The 18,854-nt window shown below is 41.5% G+C and overlaps 1 protein-coding gene across 3 annotated transcripts in view; it reads left to right on the top strand.

The window, feature by feature from the left end:
- NDC80 (NDC80 kinetochore complex component) overlaps window positions 1-18,854 on the top strand; it is a 71,156-nt gene that overhangs the window by 25,528 nt on the left and 26,774 nt on the right. For all 3 annotated transcript variants that reach the window (XM_054985393.1, XM_054985391.1, XM_054985392.1), the window contains exons 7-15: window positions 944-1,033; window positions 2,234-2,327; window positions 6,570-6,676; window positions 6,812-6,956; window positions 7,694-7,899; window positions 8,164-8,316; window positions 8,951-9,040; window positions 10,316-10,408; window positions 11,101-11,231. In XM_054985393.1, the coding sequence (XP_054841368.1) occupies window positions 944-1,033; window positions 2,234-2,327; window positions 6,570-6,676; window positions 6,812-6,956; window positions 7,694-7,899; window positions 8,164-8,316; window positions 8,951-9,040; window positions 10,316-10,408; window positions 11,101-11,231 (1,109 nt within the window). The remainder of the gene's footprint in view (window positions 1-943; window positions 1,034-2,233; window positions 2,328-6,569; window positions 6,677-6,811; window positions 6,957-7,693; window positions 7,900-8,163; window positions 8,317-8,950; window positions 9,041-10,315; window positions 10,409-11,100; window positions 11,232-18,854) is intronic.

Here is an 18,854-nt window from a genome sequence, read left to right as displayed (position 1 = left end):
AATTCTGGCTGCCGCATTCTGTTCAAGCTGTAGCTTCTGAACAAGGGCAGCCCCACATAGAGTACATAGCAGTAGCAAAGTCTAGATAGTTCTGTGGTATGTACCACATGGCAAGATCTTTATGAAGATGGAAGCCTATGATCTGGCATGTGGAACTGAGAAGAAGCTGGAGGGGAGTTTGAGTGTGTCGGATGAGGAAGCGGTAGATGGTTGCAGGTACAGCACCTTGGTGTCTTGTTTCAGCATCTTCAGTGAGTGGTGCTGATCAGAGGAAAATTGCTAGCTCTATATTTCTTCCACTGCCTTCAAGAGCTAGAACAAGATGAGGAAAAGCTGGGCCTGACTTCTGGGAAATGCAAGCAATGCTCTGTCTGCTAGCTTGAGGTGAAGACTAAGGAAAAAGAAATTGGCCACCTGAATTTTGTTAGGGGGAAGAACTAGAAATAGAGACTGCTATCTCCTTAATACAGTTAAAGGAAACAAACAATCATAAGGTATATCTGTATAACAAATGGCCAGTTAATTTTTTTTTAATATTGATAAAATATTTGAATGGACATTTTCATATTTGGTTCTTGTACTACACTCTTCTTAGTGTCTGTCCTATGCCTGTTAGTAGTAGTATTTATTATGATATAAGTAAAAAGTGTATTTTACCTTAAGAAAACAAGGTAATACATAAGGGGTGGGCCAAGTACAACTAATACGCTTCGCATCTCACTACCCAAAATAATTGCAGGCATTTTTAAAAAAAATTATTTTATTCATGTCATTTATAGTCTGCCTTTCTCACTAAGACTTAAGGTGGATTACATAGTGTGAAATTAGTACAGTCAATATCAAGGACATTTCAATAAAAATGCCATGGGGTATATAAATGCAAATTTACAAAGATATAACTTAAATATGTTGTTAATGGGCAGTGTTTCTCTGTATAATCTAGCTGTATTCTGCTATAAAAGAAAATCCACCATCATTTGATGAAGGACAGATCTTGGGAGGAGAGACCGAAGATGGAATTGTACATAGCAAGGTACCCTAACCATCTCTTTCTAAGGAGCAGTATATATGATGCTTTCAACAGGTATATGTATGTATTTAGATACATACACCCTGCTTTTGTCTCCAATGGGGACCAAAAATTGTTACATCATTCTTCCCTCATCCATTTTATTTTTGCAACAACTACCCTGTGAGATGAGTTAGGCTGAGAGAGTGATCAGTATTCATTGTTTCATGATGTCAGGATTTGAATACAAACTAAAATATCCTTGTGGACAAACATCTGCCAAAGTAAACTAACTTTGGTTAGTTTCCTGTGTAAAGCTTGCACATTCAGGAACTGAAGCAGCTATATATATTGTAATGTAATGTATATAGCTGTATAAACATTTTACCAAAATATTAAGAGAAACCTACCATTTTCATCCATCCAGCTACCCCACCCTTGTCTCTTGTGCCATACCTGTAGGCAACTTTCCATTAAGCATCCTAAACAAGTCCTTTCAATGCATGCTTTTGATATTACCCTGCTGTATATTCTCAGTATCCATAGTACCTCTTCTTTCTGTCATGCTGTTGTCCTCTCCTCTCTATGCCTTCAAAAGCCCTCCAGGATCTGTCTTAATTACATAAGCTGCCATTTCCAAGCTCGCTTTTATGTCCTTCTATTTTCTATACTTGTTTAAAATGGAAAGAATTCTTTCTGGCTCTGCAACTATAAGGGCAAGAAATATTTGGAAAAGGAAATGGAAAGAAGGCAAGTCACAAGCAAATTCAACTTAAATTTGGAAGGGAATTTTATAAATGTATGTACTTCCTTTTCAGTGCCTGAAGATGTGAACACAGCTATGGGTTTAGGAAAAAGGCTGAAAAGAACTGAATGTATGAATTTAAGGCTGAATTATAAGGAAGGCTTACAGTGTAATCCAAAGCCGAGTTACACTCTTCTTAGTCCATTGAAGTCAATGAGTTTAGAAAGTTGTAACTCTGTTTAGGACTGTGCTGTGTTTTTCATAATGCAAAAATGAAGTCTAATGTTTGTTCAAAATAAGTTTGGGCTCCAGTTGATTTTCTGTTCCTTCTTATTCTTCCAAATGTACTATTGATTCAGGGAAGTTGAGTTGCTTAGAATGACTATCTAAATTCTTTTGCAAAAATTGACTTAAGATGTTATTTCTGTTTTTTATACAAGTCTGCTGGATTTTAGGCTTTTAAAAATTTTTATCCTCAGCTCTTTCTGGATTATTCCATAAAATGCTATGACCACTTTATGAGGGGTGGAGACACATACGAAGAGTTCGATGCTGAAATACAATCAAAACTAAGTAAGTAGGCTTTTTAGAATATAAAATAACATAACGTATTTAATCTTCTCATTTGACCCACCTGTCTTTCATTTCAAGTGTGTCAGCTAGTTCCCGGACTCTTAAACTGGGTTTCAAAAGACTGCCTTGATAGAAATAGTTTGTGTGCATGCCTACCTGCACCTCCATCTTGATACTCAATAACTAGTAACTGTTGTGCTTTCTTATGCTATTGAAAATTGAGTACTAGGATTTGTGGTAGACTTGTTTTTACTAAATAATGTTTTCATTTTCAATACATAAACTGGACTTTGCTTCATTTCCTTTCCATACACTATTGTCTCATAATCAGAGCTCTGAATCTTAACAGACTTTTATCAGAAAATGAGCTAGCTCTCTAATAGAACTTTCCTATACGTGTTTATTTGGATATGAACTGAATTCATTAGAACGTACTTCCAACAAAATATGTTTAAGATTGCAAGCCTACAGTAAAGTTTTTGGCCATTGTGCTGACAGCAAGAAACACTGCTGTGGCTCCCAAAGTTTACCAGATTTTTACCAAAAAAAAATTCAGTAAACTTTAGTTCCGTATTACTAAATTGCATCAGCAATACAGGATTGAGTTCGGTAATACTGAATTTTACTGAACCTGAATCACATCTCCCTACCATGGAATACATTGGGAATATTGTGGGTAACTTGAAACACCTACAGAACTCAGTCTTTCCTAATGTAACTCACCATTATACAAATCCAATTCAGTTAAGCCAAAGGGCTATTTTAGCATCTAGAAAGGATGTAAATGTGATTAACAAAGATCGCCCAGAAAAAATACCAGTAATTGCAAAAGTATTGTTCAATCAATAAAAATGATGAGTGTTGACTGAATTGTAAACTAGAGCAAATCCAAGAGGGGGTGGTCCCAAACAAAATGAAACGAAGCCGAAGAACAGGACCACGTACAAAAGAGTTTAATTTTCTTGCTATCAAAACTCAAATATAAGGCACAATGAAAAGCCAAAATAAATTTTCTTGCTTCCAGAACACAATTGTAAGGCACATAATAAGCCAAAATCAACCAAGGAGTTGTGAAGAATTCCCAAACTCCCGGCTGGAGGTGGCAACGGGTTTGCCGGCTTGGAAATTGGGCCCCGTTTCGCACAATGTGCTTTGTCATAAGCCACATGTAAATCTAAAATGAACAAAAAAATACATCATTTGAAATAGCCAGTGTGCCAGACAGTGTTACATAGTTACAAGGTCTCTCACTTCCAAAAGCCAAAGTCACTTTAACCACACATGCGAATTACATTTAAACTGCCCTTGCTGATATATACAGCCATTCAGAAATCATAGCAAATGTTTTTACAGAGAGAAAAACTCACCAATTATAGTCTGCTATTGCTACTTTTCTCTTTTACATAGAAGCTACATGTAAATCTAAAATAAATGAAGGAATACATCATTTGAAATAGCCAGTGTGCCAAACAGTGTTACATAGTTACAAAGTGTCTCATTTCCAGAAGCCAAAGTTACTTTAACACACATGCAAATTACATTTAAACTGCCCTTGCTGTATATACAGCCATGCAGAAATCATAGCAAATGTTTTTACAGAGAGAAAAGCTCACCAATTATAGTCTGCTATTGATACTTTTATCTTTTGCATAGATGCAAAGAATCCCATTTCCCAAAAGCCAGGTTACTTTAACAACACATGCGAATTACATTTAAACAGACCTTGCAGATACCAACATTACAGAAAAAAACTCACCGATTATAGTCTGCTACTGTTACTTTTCTCTTAGAAGCTTATGTTCCCAAATGATTTTACTTCATGGGGTGGGGTAGTGCTGACTACATCCACTATTTAAAGTTGTATTCATTATTAAAGATAAAAACCCAGTGCCTTCAATTTAAAGGGGCCAGGCTGTAATGTTATAAAAAGTATAGCTGTGGAATGCCAATTGGTGTATATTAGCCCAAAAATGGAGAAAAATCCACCTCAAGATTCAGCCCATGCGGTGCAAGGCTATTTAGTTGGACAGTCCACTGCGCTTCCAACTGTAGCAACATTCTGTGCGTGTTAACAGATTGTTTAGGGTCCACTGTCTGGAGCACAGAAAAAACAAATTCTCGTTCATGGGTATGGAATTGATCAAAATGCTGGCTTAGGGGTGCTTCCAAGTATTTGGTTCTGATTCGGGACATGTGTTCTTGGATTCGCAGTTTAAGCTGTCTAGTGGTACTCCCTACGTAAAGTAACCCACATGAGCAACGTATAACATAAACAACCTGTGAAGTAACACATGTTGAAAAACTTTTGCTGTAGAGATTCTTGCCTGTAATGGGATTAATTATATCTGTGAGACTAACTGAGAGGTCACATATGTTACAGTGACCACATTTAAAGTGTCCCACTGGCAAATTGCCAGATGTGGTTTCTTATTTAAAATCTGTATGTACCACCAAATCCTTAATGCTTTTCGTTTTTCTTAGCCCCACTAATGGTGGAGTGGCACACCCTGGAATGAATTTCAATATGTGCCAGTTTTTCCTAATGACTCTGATGATTTTGAGAGCCAAAGTAGAAAATTCCATGGACCATGTAATTCTATCCTCATCAGACCTAGTAGTTGGAGTTAGCAAACTGTCCCTGGAAATCAGATAAGATTTTAATCTAGCTTTCCTGACCACTTCCTTTGGGTAACCTCGTTGTGTAATGAGGCTATTTCAAATGATGTATTTTTTTGTTCGTTTTAGATTTACATGTGGCTTATGACAAAGCACATTGTGCGAAACGGGGCCTAATTTCCAAGCCGGCAAACCCGTTGCCACCTCCAGCCGGGAGTTTGGGAATTCTTCACAACTTCTCGGTTGATTTTGGCTTATTATGTGCCTTACAATTGTGTTCTGGAAGCAAGAAAATTGATTTTGGCTTTTTGTTGTGCCTTATATTTGAGTTTTGATAGCAAGAAAATTAAACTCTTTTGTACGTGGTCCTGTTCTTCGGCTTCGTTTCATTGAATTGTAAACTATCCAACTAATTTTTTTAACTGTTTGGATGCACCAGGATTACCAAAATAAATACTGAAGCTCAAAGTGGGTGCACCCGTCATATATTTTTAAAATTAGAATCCATTAACGCTATGCAATGGTACTCAATGCTAAATCAGACTTTTAATTACATTATTAAAGCTACAATAATTACAGGCAGTGCAGTAGGCCAGGATTTATTTATTCCAAGAACTCCTATAATGTCTACAGACTTTCTCTTTCAATTTAAGAGGCCTCAACATTTGAGTAAAATTTGCACTGGGCATCAATACAACTCAAGGATAATCATTTAAATAGTTTGTCTTGATTTTGCAAAACCCTTGCTTTGCGCACAGCACCTTTATGTAGGATACTGAAGAGTAGGAGACAGGAAAAAAACCCTATTGAATATTAGGATTTTTCATTTCCTTAATTAGTTACTTAATATTTAATTGCTTATTTGTTATAATTTACCATATACATGTAAAATTGTTGAATATAATAGTTATATAATTTAATATATTTAGATAAACTGAATTGTTACATTGAGCTATATTCCAAAATACATACGGTTATATTTCTCAATAAATTTAATTCAATGCTGTAGGTTTTTTAATTTATTTGCTTCATTTATAGTATTTCTAAATGAGACTCGAGTGTTCTGATTTCTTTTAAATAATGGCTATTTGTTGTTCAACAAATTGTATTGAAAATTCTAGGAGAAAATATGTCTATGTGCTACTTTCAAGGTTAGCCTCCAGAGCACACAGGGTAGAGCGCCTATAAAAATAATATTGCAAGCACTGTGAGCTATGAGATTGGTGAGTTAAGTGAGCTGGGCTGGGTCCTTAGTGGTAAATTTACTGGCTTTAATTGAAAGGTGTTTCTGCAAAACTAATTTCCATTTGTGGAGGGGAAGATCCACAGTTTCTATGGATTTTGTTATTAGCCTGCAGCCTCCTGCATCATCTACTACTATGTTTCTACAGGTCCCCTGATATTTGGGAACAGTTTTGTGGAGAGATACAGCAGGAGAGTTTGTATATACATTGAATGTTTGGTTCTAGTTTTTGTAAAAAATAAGAGAGAAAGTCTGGGTGGGGGTTGTATGGACATCAACAAAAGCAAACACTAGCCTTGATTCCTAATAGATTATCCATATTCAGTATAACCAATATGTCTAGTAACTAGAGGGTTATTTTGGTTTTACTACTTTTCTTTCAGAGGATCTATTTCAAGTAGCTGAAAATCGTGTAGAGACACTGGAAGCAGAAGAAAAAAACTTGAATGAGTTGATTACACGGCGTGAGAAGGAAAGAGAAAATGAACCTGTAAGTAAATGATTACATGGGTGCAGGACAATACAAAAGCTGCATAAAATATTATTGTGCTTTTTGTTTTTAAAAATATCTAATTTTGCTTCAATCTCTTCCCTCCCCACTCTTTCTTCATTTTTAATGTAAAAGGATCGCCTAGTGACACTGCGGAAATTTAAATCATCTTTACAGGCAGATGTTCAGAAATTTGAAGCTTATATGGCCAACCTGGAATTACACTCAAACAATATTGGTCAAAAGTCAAAGGATATTGATGATGAGCTTGAGGTTGCAGGTGAGGACAAAGTGCTAATTGTCAATCACTTTTTTTTATAGCTTAGCTGTTGGTGACAAGAATATGAAATTCTGAAATTTAGGGAGGTTCTCCTGACACTTAGACAATTATGTAGTAGTAGTAGTAGCAGATTTATATACTGCCCTTCAGGACAACTTAATGCCCACTCAGAAAGGTTTACAAAGTATATTAAAATAAGACTCTTAACATTCATACTAATAAGCAAAACAGCAACAGCAAAATCTAACAGAAGGCAGCATAAACACAACTTGAATGCAAAGGCCTGGTCAAAGAAAAATGTCTTTACATGACACCTAAAACACAGAAGTATGGGGAGCCAGGTGAATGGGTTCAGGGATAGAGCTTCATAAACAAGAAGCCTCAACAGAGAATACCCTGTGGTGGCCACCCACCTTTCCTCAAAACATGGGATGTATATAGCAGAGCTTCTGAGGATCTTAACAGTGTGGTAGGTTAACATGGGAGCAGGCGAATGATTTAAATGTCTTCACTTTTATAATACTGTTGATTCTTAGTGCCTTTCAAGAAATCCCAAACTTGAGGAAAAATAAGAATTACTTTTATTCTAAACAAGTGTAAACGCTGTCCACTTAAGTGCAATCCTAATATTAACCCAAGAAAACAAAATACAGTAAAAAAAAAAAAGCCTTTAACTTTGCGGCAACTTTCATTCTGTCTTCCTAACCAAGTTTCATCTTTGTCTTTTTTCAATCTAGCCATAGAAATTGAAGCGTTAAAACAAGAGAACATTCGTCTGAAGCATATTTGTGATAATCAAAAGTACTCAGTTGCAGATATTGAGAGACTAAACTGTGAAAGGGAGGAATTGAAACAGGCAGTCAATAAACTAACCAAGGAATTGGAGGCAGAACAGCGTCAGTTGTGGAATGAGGAATTAAAATATGCTAGAGGAAAAGAGGCGGTATGTGAACTTAAATTTTTTGCAACAAAACAGCCCTACGTTTTATTCCTAGTCTTGAGCAAGGAATTTGTAAGATCTGGACAGCAGTCAAATTACTACTAACATGTTTGAATTGCTCCATTTAAAACAATATGAAGAGGACATTTTGTTTGTTGAAGGGCCAAATATATCATTTTGTGGTTATGGAATAATTTTACTATGTCATATAATTTTAAAGGAAAAATATTACAAGGCTTTAATGCTTCCCTTGTCACTCTCTTACAGATTGAAAATCAGTTAGCAGACTACCATAAATTGGCTCGAAAGCTGAAACTAATTCCTATCAATTCAGAGAACTCTTGTGGCTTTGACTTTGAGATCAAGTTTAATCCTGATGCAGGGCGAAGTTGTCTGGTCAAATACAAAACTCAGATTCATGTAAGTTAGCACATGTTACAGCATAAATTTTCATCTTTTTAAAATTTTTGAACTTAATATAAGCCTGTAATCTAGGTTTAAATTAAGACAACACGACTTAATTTTTAAAACACAGATGGCTTGCTCTTCAGAGTCAGTGGCAAGTAAAAAATACGTTCTTGTAATATGTACAGTAATAGGTATAGGCATTGTACTCTATACTTTCAAGTAATGGTTTATAATACTGTGGTATGTTACCTGTTCATATTTTAATTTAAGTGTGTTAACTTTAGGGAATATATGCCAGTCGCATACTCTGAGCCTAATTTATCTCACAGGGAGGAGGAACATTGTAAGCCACTTTGGGTCCCCATTAGAAAGAGAAGTGGGGTATATAAATAAATATTACAGTCTTCCCAAGCTCTAGAATAGTTTGGGTATTTAAACAAGTTTCTCCAGACTAGGACCCCCTAAATAAGGATACTGAAAGATGGAAGTGATGTGGTCCCATGATTGTGGTCTATATTTGTTTCAATATGAATCATGCTTTTTAAAGTACTTCACTTGTTCTAAAAATGTTGTAAAACCAGTGTGATTCCACCTCTGAACAAAAAAAATTCATGATGGTTTTCTATGATGTGTACAATCACTGCAGACTCCCCTTATTCACCTTATAAACAAGACTGAAGAGGATATTGCTAATACTACCAAGAAAAAAAATTCCTTAGAGGATACCTTGGAACAGGTAAGTGTTTAGGTACTTCAGCCCCATCACAGGCCTACTTCACTAAATACTGTAATAAAGAATATATGTACAGCTATATAATGCAGGTTTATGTAGTTTCAAGTTGTCTACAGAGCTTAGGTACAGGTAGGTTGTAGATGAAAAGGGGGATTGTAATGATGTTAAGTAAATGAGTGTGTGTGTCTTTAAATGCTTGGTGTGGTATAGATGAAGAGTGGGGGTGAAAGAGGGATGAGTGATATGATTGGTTGATGACTGAGAGTGGGAGCCGTGAATGCAGTTTTAGACTGAGAGTGGAGAAATAAGATTCAATCAGGGCAAGAGAGGCAAGCTGTGTGCAGCCTGAGTATTTTTAAGCAGTTCTGAGAGAAATATTTAGTCAGGAGAAAGCAGGCAGGCTGTATGCAGCCTGAGCTTGTTTATGTTGTCTGAGAGAAATATAACCTGCGTGGAAGCCTGAACTGTGTGTGTGAAAGAACATTCAGTCAGGAGAAAGTAGGCAAACTGTGTGTGTGCCTAAGAAAAGGTCTTACTTGTAATTGAGAGAGAAATTAGTATTAAAAGCAGGCAAACTGTGTGAAGCCTGAGAGAAGATCTGTGTGACTGTGTTTAAGTAAAGTAACTTTTAAGAATTGAGAACTACTCTTTTGAAACCATCAAGTTTTAGAAATACGCTTTTTATAAAAATTAAAGTTTGGTTTTTTTAATCCCAGAGTTATTTCTATATCCCATTCTTTTCCTCAGGGCTACATAGTACCACAAAAAAGCCTGACCCTTGGGGACATTACTAAAGGGGAATTTAAATAAAATATCTTGGAATATAATATTCCTGGTTGCAACAATCTACCCAGAGGATATAAGAGAAAGATTAAAGGCAAAATCTACCCAAGAGAAAGAAAAGGGTCGTAACAGGGCTAAATAGTAGGAAAAGAATGTAAGTTAGGCAAGTCTTGGAAGCCCTTCTTAGCTATATTCTGATTTTGTTCAACAGATGCAACCTCTGCGTTTTCACACTTTGATCTTCATGTAGGCTTTTTAAAAAATGGAAATATTGATTCTTCAAATGCCATGTCTGATGCAGTGCTTGATTACATGTATTTGATTAGGATTTAAACATCATGCTGGGGAATTTTGAATGTTCCGCAACTGGAATGTGGACTCCAAAGATAAAAAATAACTCAGTACTGGATTGGGAAGTGTTACACACTTCTTGAATATGAGTTTTGACCCCATTTCCACTATTAATAACTTTTAATTAAATACCTGTTCTTTAAGGTAAGGACAATGGAAGCAGACCAGAACAGCTGTGTGAAAATGCTAAAGGAAGAAGCCCAGAAACTTGAAGATCTTTGTCAGCAGAAGATGAGGGTAAGTGAAATGTTTTTAGACATGTATGGACACTGGTACATCAGCTGTTGGCTGGCTGGGAGTATATCAATTCATAAATATATAATATATGTTTTTGGATATTGTGTAGTGGTTAGGATGTCATATTATGATCTGGAAAGCCAATGTTCAAATCCCAGCTCTGCCACAGACACTTGATGGATGGCTTTGAGACAGTCACACACAGCCTAACCTACCTCACAGGTTGTTGCAAGTATAAAAAGGAAGAGAGGAGAACAATGTAAGCTGCTTGGGGTCTCCACGGGGAAGAAAGGTGGGCTATAAATGAAGAAAATGTATTTGATGATGGGTGGGATCTCTTATCCTCATACCTTTCCTCAATGCCACAACATAAAACTGTGCACAATGGCTACTGCTTCCATATGTTCCTGCAATAAAAACAGCAGCCGAAACTACCAGGTATCACAAGACCGTTTGTATCGTTCAGATACTCAGCTGAAGTGATTGCTGGTTATCTATTAATAAACGCTGTCAGGGAAAAATACAACTTTTTTGTAAAGCAATCAGGGATAAAGCAAGACTTTTAAAAATTACCCCTTTGTTTTTTTAAACCGAGACTGCCCGCCTCCAGTTTACGTTCTTGTATCTAATCAGTGGACAAACCACTATCCCATTAAAAGATTTTAAATACCTAATTTATGCACTTATTACAGGAACTTGAAGAAGAAGAAGGAGGAGGTGTCAAAGAACTGGAATTGATGGAAAAACATAAATACTTGCTTGAGAGTGGAGTTAATGAAGGTGTCAATGAAGCTATGAAAGAATTACATGAAATTCGGTGCAGGTAAAATGAATGAATCAATATAAATCCATTTTACACTTTTTCTTATTTGCTTATTCATTATCATGTTTAATGCTTTCCCCCCTCTTCTTTGTTAAAGTTTTTAGAATATTGTTGTCTTAGTAGCAATGCTATACACATTTGTTTAACTCCAGTTTCATTGTCCGTCTTCTGTGCAGTCCCACATGGGACTGCCAATTGGTGAAGTTTTATAGCTAAAATCCACTAAGGGGGGCACGTCTCTCCACTATGCATGTGTGGTGTTTCCCGCCGCGCATGCCACTGGGAAATTGAACTCCCTTACCCTCAGTTCCTTCTTGGCTGCTGGCCAGGGAAGTTTTTGGCTTCCGCTCCATTGTGATCTGTAAAATAAGAACAAAGAAAAAGTGTGAATGAAATGGCTGAGATAGCATTATTTAAATATTGCACTACTTGTGCAACAAAGATGACGAAAACGGATGAGCACTGTGTTTGTCTAGAATGCCTAGGGGAAGCGCACAACGTTCAGGCCTGTGAACATTGCCGCAAATTTATCCCTAAGGCTAGAGTCAAGAGAGCCACTAGGCTGAAGGCGCTTCTCCTGGAAAGGGCTATGAAAACCTCAGATATTCCGAAGACTACTTTCCCCTCTGCTTCTGGGAGTGGGGACCATGCTGCACCAACTCGATCCTCTGCAAGGATGGCCAACCTTCTGCAAGGAAAGCAGTCCTGCAGTCCAGTATTGAAACATGTAACCACAGACACTAGTCTGCCCGAATGGGGAGCAGCACTAGAAGATCCACTGGTGCAAGATTGATGGTCCAGCAGTGAGATGAGATCCCCTGTTAACTTTCTGAAGCTCTGGACAATTTATCTAGCCCTATTACTAATACCAGATCAACACATTCTAATCAGAACAGACAACATGTTGGGGGGGGAGCGTGGCATCGATCTCCTGAGGAATGGATGCACATTGAAGGAGCTCCAGCTCTCCCTTGCCTGGAATCCCACTAAATAATGCTTAATACTTGCTCTTCTCTGTGGCAATGAAGAAGCAAGGAGCAGACAAGAAGAAATCACCTGCTAAGGCTGTGAAAAATCTGCCGAGCCTTTTTTCTGGAACTAATTCAGCCGAGGCTCAAGAACACAGCACAAAACTTCAAGCCAAAATGGCCGACGGAACTGCTGAAGCCAATGCAATGGTAAGCACTTTGCATATGCCCCTTGAGCAACAGTTTTCTAAATTAGAAAAATCATTAATGAGGCAAATGACTTTGCTGATTCAGCCTTTGTCAGATCAGCTAGCAGAGATTAAATTAGAGCTAAACAAAACTAACTTGAAAGTGGAATACGCACTGGATTTAGCTACTATGTCACAAAGAGATTTGAGAGATCTTCAAGATGCTTCTGACTCACACGAACTAAGATTAATAAACCTTGAAATAGCAGCACGACAGAAGAACCTCAAGATCAGAGGAACAGATGAATCCTGGACAAAAAATGAAGATTTGCTGGCTATATTAACCGATTGGCAGGGAAAGCAATTAAATATATATAATGAATCATTCCCAATCATCACCAAAGCCTATCGAATAGGCTCTGAAAAGCTAGCCATAAAGAAGAACTTAATGAGGGTTATTATAATTGAGACTGAAAGCTTCAATACCAGGAGACAAATTCTTGAAGCTGTGAAAGCTAAAGGTTCACTTTACTTTGAAAAAGCCCAAGTCTATATATTTTTAGACTTACCGAGTGTTGTTCTGAATAAAAGAAGAGAGTTTAAAGCGACTACAGCAGCACTAAGAAGGGCTAATGTTCAATACCGATGGCTAAATCACATTAAACTCTCAGTATTAATTAATGGAAAGCAAATGGTCGCTTCAGACCAGGAAGAAGCAGAGCAGCTTTTGCGTAGCCTAAACCTTGAAACATCTATGGAAACTGATAAGCCCAACCAAAAAAGGAAAAACAGGGTTAACATACCTGTAACTTATGTTCATCGAGTTCTTCTGTGCTGACACACATGGGGACTGCGCAAGTGCAGGCCAGCCGCCGGAAAATTCTTCATCGCTTCTATAGCTCCGAAGGGGCCGTTTGTCGCGCGCCTCAGCGACCATTTCCCGCCCAAATGGTCACATGTCCTTCCAGCGACCAACAGCCCCTTCCCTCAGTTCTCCCTTGCCGCCGCTATCCAATACACATAGCCATAATCCTTTAAAACATCAATTTTTGTTATAGTCATCATATTTATTATTATTTTGCATTGGAATTCACAGCGGGGCAGGAGGGAGGGATGTGTGTCAGCACAGAAGAACTCGATGAACATAAGTTACAGGTATGTTAACCCTGTTTTCATCTTCGTTCTTCTGTGCCTCCACACATGGGAGAGTACCAAGCTTCACACAATAAGGAAGGAGGGGTGAAATCCAACTCAATTTTATTATGTATCATCAGCCCTAGTACAAGGACCAAGAAATAAATAAATTTTTGTTCAGTAACATTCAACTTGTTCAATAAATACATACATATATACACAAAGTGTCATTGTCAATTATTACAATAATACCTTCCAGTATCCCTTGAAGAGAACAGGGAGCGGAGGACAGCTTTGGCTACAGAAACCTCTTGCTCTGCATTGACATCCATAGCATAGTGCTTGACAAATGTGTCAGCAGAGGACCACGTAGCTGCCTTGCAGATATTAACCAGCGGCACACTCCTGATGAGTGCCGAAGAGGCTGCTTGAGACCGCGTGGAATGGGCTTTGACCTCTAGTGGGCAAACCACCCTGGCCAGAGCATAGGCCCTACTAATGGCCGACACAATCCACCGTGACAGGGTCTGTGAAGATGCCCTGTGACCCTTGTCCTTAGCCCCAAAACAGACAAACAAGTGAGGACTATTACGGAAGTCCCTTGTCCTGTCCACGTTAAAAGGCCAAGGCTCTCCTTAAATCTAAGGTATGAAGGGCCTTCTCCCCTTTGGAAGATGGCTGCGGAAAAAACGCAGGCAGCGTAATTTCCTGCAACAGGTGAAAAGCAGACACCACCTTGGGCAGGAACTTAAGGCATGGCCGCAGGACCACCCTATTACTATGGAATATAAGGAAAGGTGGGTCAGCCCTAAGCGCTGACAACTCACTAACCCTCCTGGCAGACGTTATAGCCACCAAAAACGCTACCTTGTAGGACAACAAGTCCAAAGGGCATGTAGCTAATGGCTCAAAGGGAGGCAACATCAGCCTCGACAGCACCAGGGATAGGGACCATTGAGGCACAGGAGGGGACACAGGCGGATAGAGATTAAACATCCCCTTCAGGAACTGACGAGATTTACAGTGTGAAAACACTGTGCTACCGTCTAACCGATCATGAAAAGCGGAAATAGCCGCAAGATGGACCTTGAGGGAGGTAACTCTTAACCCTTGGTCCCTCAACTGACATAAATAGTCAAATATGAGCCCCAGCGGGCTACTGGCAGGCACCACTTCCTTAGCAAGTGCACAAGCCTCAAACTTACGCCACTTAGCCTCATAGGCCCGTCTAGTGGACGGCTTCCTTGCATTCAGCAAGACTTTTTTCACCTGCTCTGAAAACACTACAGGCGGGGTCGGATCCGCCAGACCGACAGGTGCAGCTTTCTGGGTTCGTGGTGGAACAGGCTCCCGTTCCGCAGGAGATCCTGCCGGGGAGGCAGACTCACATATGTCCGATTGGACATTTGTAACAGTTTGGTGAACCATACTTGTCTCGGCCAGAAGGGTGCCACCAGAATGCAATTTGCATTGTCGTTTTCTATCTTGCACAGCACCCTCGATAATAGTGGGAATGGTGGAAACATATAGTGCAACCTGTGGGTCCATGTAAACTGGAAGGCATCCCCAATAGAGAGGGGATCGCTCCCTGCCCTTGAACAAAATATCTGGGCCTTGGTGTTTGCTGAAGTCGCGAACAAATCTATGTTCGGCTGGCCCCACATCCGAAAGATCGGCCCAATGTACTCTGCGTTCAATTCCCACTAGTGGTCCAACATATGCACCCTGCTCAGGGCATCTGCCCGAACATTGTCTGATCCCACTACGTGTATAGCCCGAAGCATCACACCATTTTGGATCGCCCAGTGCCAAACGAGCGTGGCCTCCCTGCAGAGAATCATAGATGCTGTGCCCCCTTGCTGGTTTAGGTAATACATGGCAGTCGTGTTGTCTGTCTGCACCAACACCTGACGGTTTTGTAGAAGTGCTGTAAAGGACACAAGTGCAAAACGAATAGCTCTTAATTCACGTACATTAATGTGCAGGTTTTTTTCCCTTTCTGACCAAACATCTTGTACACATACAGTACCACAGTAAGCACCCCATCCTATTGGGGACGCATCAGTGGTCACTGTAACCTAAGGATGCTGGTAACCAAACAGGGTCCCCTTAAACAGGTTGTCATCTGACAGCCACCAGTCAAGGGAGGATAGAATGACCCTAGGTATGGACAACTTGAGAGACGGAGGGTGGCATATAGCATCATACCTCCTCACGAACCAATTCTGAAGCGGGCGCATGCGCAGTCTAGCAAAGGGAACCACAGAGGTGGCAGCTGCCATATGACCCAATAAACATTGGATGGTGCGAATGGATTGGAACCGGTTCCTTTTAAACATGGATACCAGACCCTTCAGGGACTTAGCCCTCTCCAGAGGGAGCAGTGCCTTACCCTCTACAGAGTCTAAAATTGCACCAATGTAGGAGACCTTACAGCTGGGCACCAGTTTTGATTTATCAAAATTTATTAGCAGGCCCAAACGTTTGCAAGTGTTCAGTACTAACTCTACATCTTGCAAAAGCTTAGCCTCTGAACCAGCCACGATGAGCCAGTCATCAAGGTAGGGAAAGATGGAACAGCCCTCCTCCCGAAGGAAGGAGACCACAGGGGCCACACACTTGGTAAATACCTGTGGCGCCGTGGACAGACCGAAGGGAAGCACCTTATAACGGAACACCCTTCGCTGGTAAACGAAGCTCAGGTATTTCCTGTGCTCCTCTCGTATTCCCACATGGAAATAGGCATCCTTCAAATCGAGGACAGCAAACCAATCCCCTTTCTTTAGCAAGGAGATTACAGTCAACAGTGTGACCATTTTGAACTTAGTCACTCTCAGAAAGGCATTAAGACCCCTTAAATCTAGAATGGGGCGTAAACCACCATCCTTCTTGGGGACTAAGAAGAACCGAGAAAAAAAGCCCCTCTCAGATCCGTCATAGGCCACCTCTTCTACAGCACCCTTGGCCAAGAGCGACACTATTTCCACATCCAGCTCGGCCATAGTATTATCAACCGCCGTTAGGGGTGAGCTACACCTAGGCAGTTCTAAGAATTCCAGCCCGTATCCTCTATCAACAATAGTTAAGACCCATGAGTCAGATGTTATTGACTCCCAGTCCAACAGGAAAGGTTTCAGCCTGTCTGGAAAGTTCAAGGATGCGGCTGGATCATCCCGTCAGTACTGCCTCCCAGGTCCCTGCTGATCTTTTTGCTGGGCCGGGGGCTGAGGCGTGCGGGGCTTGAAGGACTTACGCCTCCTGGGCTGCTGAGCAGGAGTGAAGTGGCGCTGAGAGGAGGCAGGGTACTGTTAGTAGTAGGTCCGCTGCTGGTATCTGCCTTGATATTGGTACGGGTTGTACCTTGCCGGATACCGTGGCCTGGATGCAGACCTGTCTGATGAGGTCAATCCCAATGACCGGGCCGTCTGCCTGTCTTCCTTCTTTTTCTTGAGCGCCTCATCGGTCGTTTTAGAGAATAAAGAATCCCCTTCAAAAGGCAGGCCCTCGATCCTTGACCTCACTTTCTGTGGGAGAGCCGTCGACCGGAGCCAAGAATGACGCCTGAGGACCACAGCTGAAGCCATTCCACGTGCAGCAGTGTCGGCAACATGGCTCCCAGCATTCATCTGCTGCTTGGAGAGACGGATGGCTTCTGTCTGCAGCAGGGACACTACCGCCTTCTTGTCAGCAGGCAAATCACCAACGTAGGATGCCAGTTTCTCCCATAGGTACAATTGATAGCCAGCCATGATGGTCTGGTAGTTGGCTATCCGGAGGCCCAACGAGGAGATAGAATATTGTCGCCTGCCCAGGGCATCGATCTTCCTGCCCTCTTTGTCTGGGGGTGCAGAAGAGCGGCCCGACCGACGAGGCTGGATCTCTTCAGCAATCAGTGAGGAGGGTGGAGGGTGCTTGACCAACGATTGCCAGGTGCCCTGTTTGATCTTGTACATCTGTTCGATACGTTTAGATGTAGCTGGCTGATCCGAGGGCACCTTCCACACCTTCTCCGCTATCTCTTCCACACCTTCCAGCATGGGGAAGGATGTATGAGGCCTGTCGGTGCCGAGACTCAAGGGAGTGTCTGGAACCGACGCTTCCCGCTTCCGAGTGGTGGTGACTCTGAACAGAGGACGCTGGAGATATCGGAATCACTGGCCCTGGCGAAGGTCGGCTCCGATGGCAGACAGACGGGCTCGGATCCGTAACGGGGGAACGATCGCTGGAGACTACGATGAAGGCCCCCGGATCCGGCACCTCCTCTGGAGCTGTTCTGTCCGGCGAGTTCAGGTGAGGGTGCGCGGAACCACCAGCACCACCTCCTCTGTAGAAGCCCGACGTGGGGACCGAGAGTGCCGATGCTTGGCCTTCTTTGGCTTTTTGGAAGGAGGCTCCGAGGAGGCCCTCGGAACCGAAGCCCTCTCGGCGACCGGCCTCTTGCTGAACCCCGGCCTTGGACCCGGCACCTTCCTGGGGGGGGGGGGTCGACTTCCCGGCGGCGAGCTGAGGCCTCGGCGCCATAACAGCTATTGGTTCCACTGGTGGCCTCAGATCCGCTCCCTTTGGCTCCGATCCCAAAGCCTTCTTTGGATCCGAGCGCACCGACGCCGCGTCTTGGGGCGATTTAACCGACCCCTGTGCTGGAGAGGCCGCTCTCGACGCCGCAGCACTCGTCGGCCGAGATTTTGATGCCGACTTTGTGGATGCCACTGAGCCCGCTCTGGAATGCCTTTCAGCAGAGGGGCTAGAGCAAGCCTTGGAGGAGGGCAAAGGAGTACCCTCAGACATCACCTTCTGCCACAACGAGTTCAAACGCGCCTGACGCTCCTGCCTGGCCTTGTGAGTAAATTTTTGGCAGATCTTGCAAGCCGATACGTTGTGGGTCTTCTCCAGGCAAAACAGACACAAATCATGGCCATCGGTTTGGGCCATTTTAGTGTGGCACTGAACACAGTGCTTAAACAAGGCCTTAGAAGCCATATTAGGGTCAGGCAAAAAGAGTTGTCAAAACAGTCCGAGTTATATTTACCGAGTCCAGTCAAAATCCAAATCAGTCAGAGAAGAATAGTCAAGTCCGAAATCAATACCAGATAATCACTCAATCAATCACTAAAAACACGGAGCTGCGAAGCAGACGTTCACTTCAAGCGGAGGCAAGAAGAGAACTGAGGGAAGGGGCCGTTGGTCGCTGGAAGGACATGTGACCGTTTGGGTGGGAAACGGTCGCTGAGGCGTGCGACAAACGGCCCCTTCGGAGCTATAGAAGCGATGAAGAATTTTCCGGCGGCTGGCCTGCGCCTGCGCAGTCCCCATGTGTGGAGGCACAGAAGAAC

Source organism: Eublepharis macularius, chromosome 7 (assembly GCF_028583425.1).
Source record: "Eublepharis macularius isolate TG4126 chromosome 7, MPM_Emac_v1.0, whole genome shotgun sequence".
Lineage (NCBI taxonomy): Eukaryota > Metazoa > Chordata > Lepidosauria > Squamata > Eublepharidae > Eublepharis > Eublepharis macularius.
The sequence above is the reverse complement of the archived record's forward strand: the minus strand, read 5'-3'. Positions and strand labels throughout refer to the sequence as shown.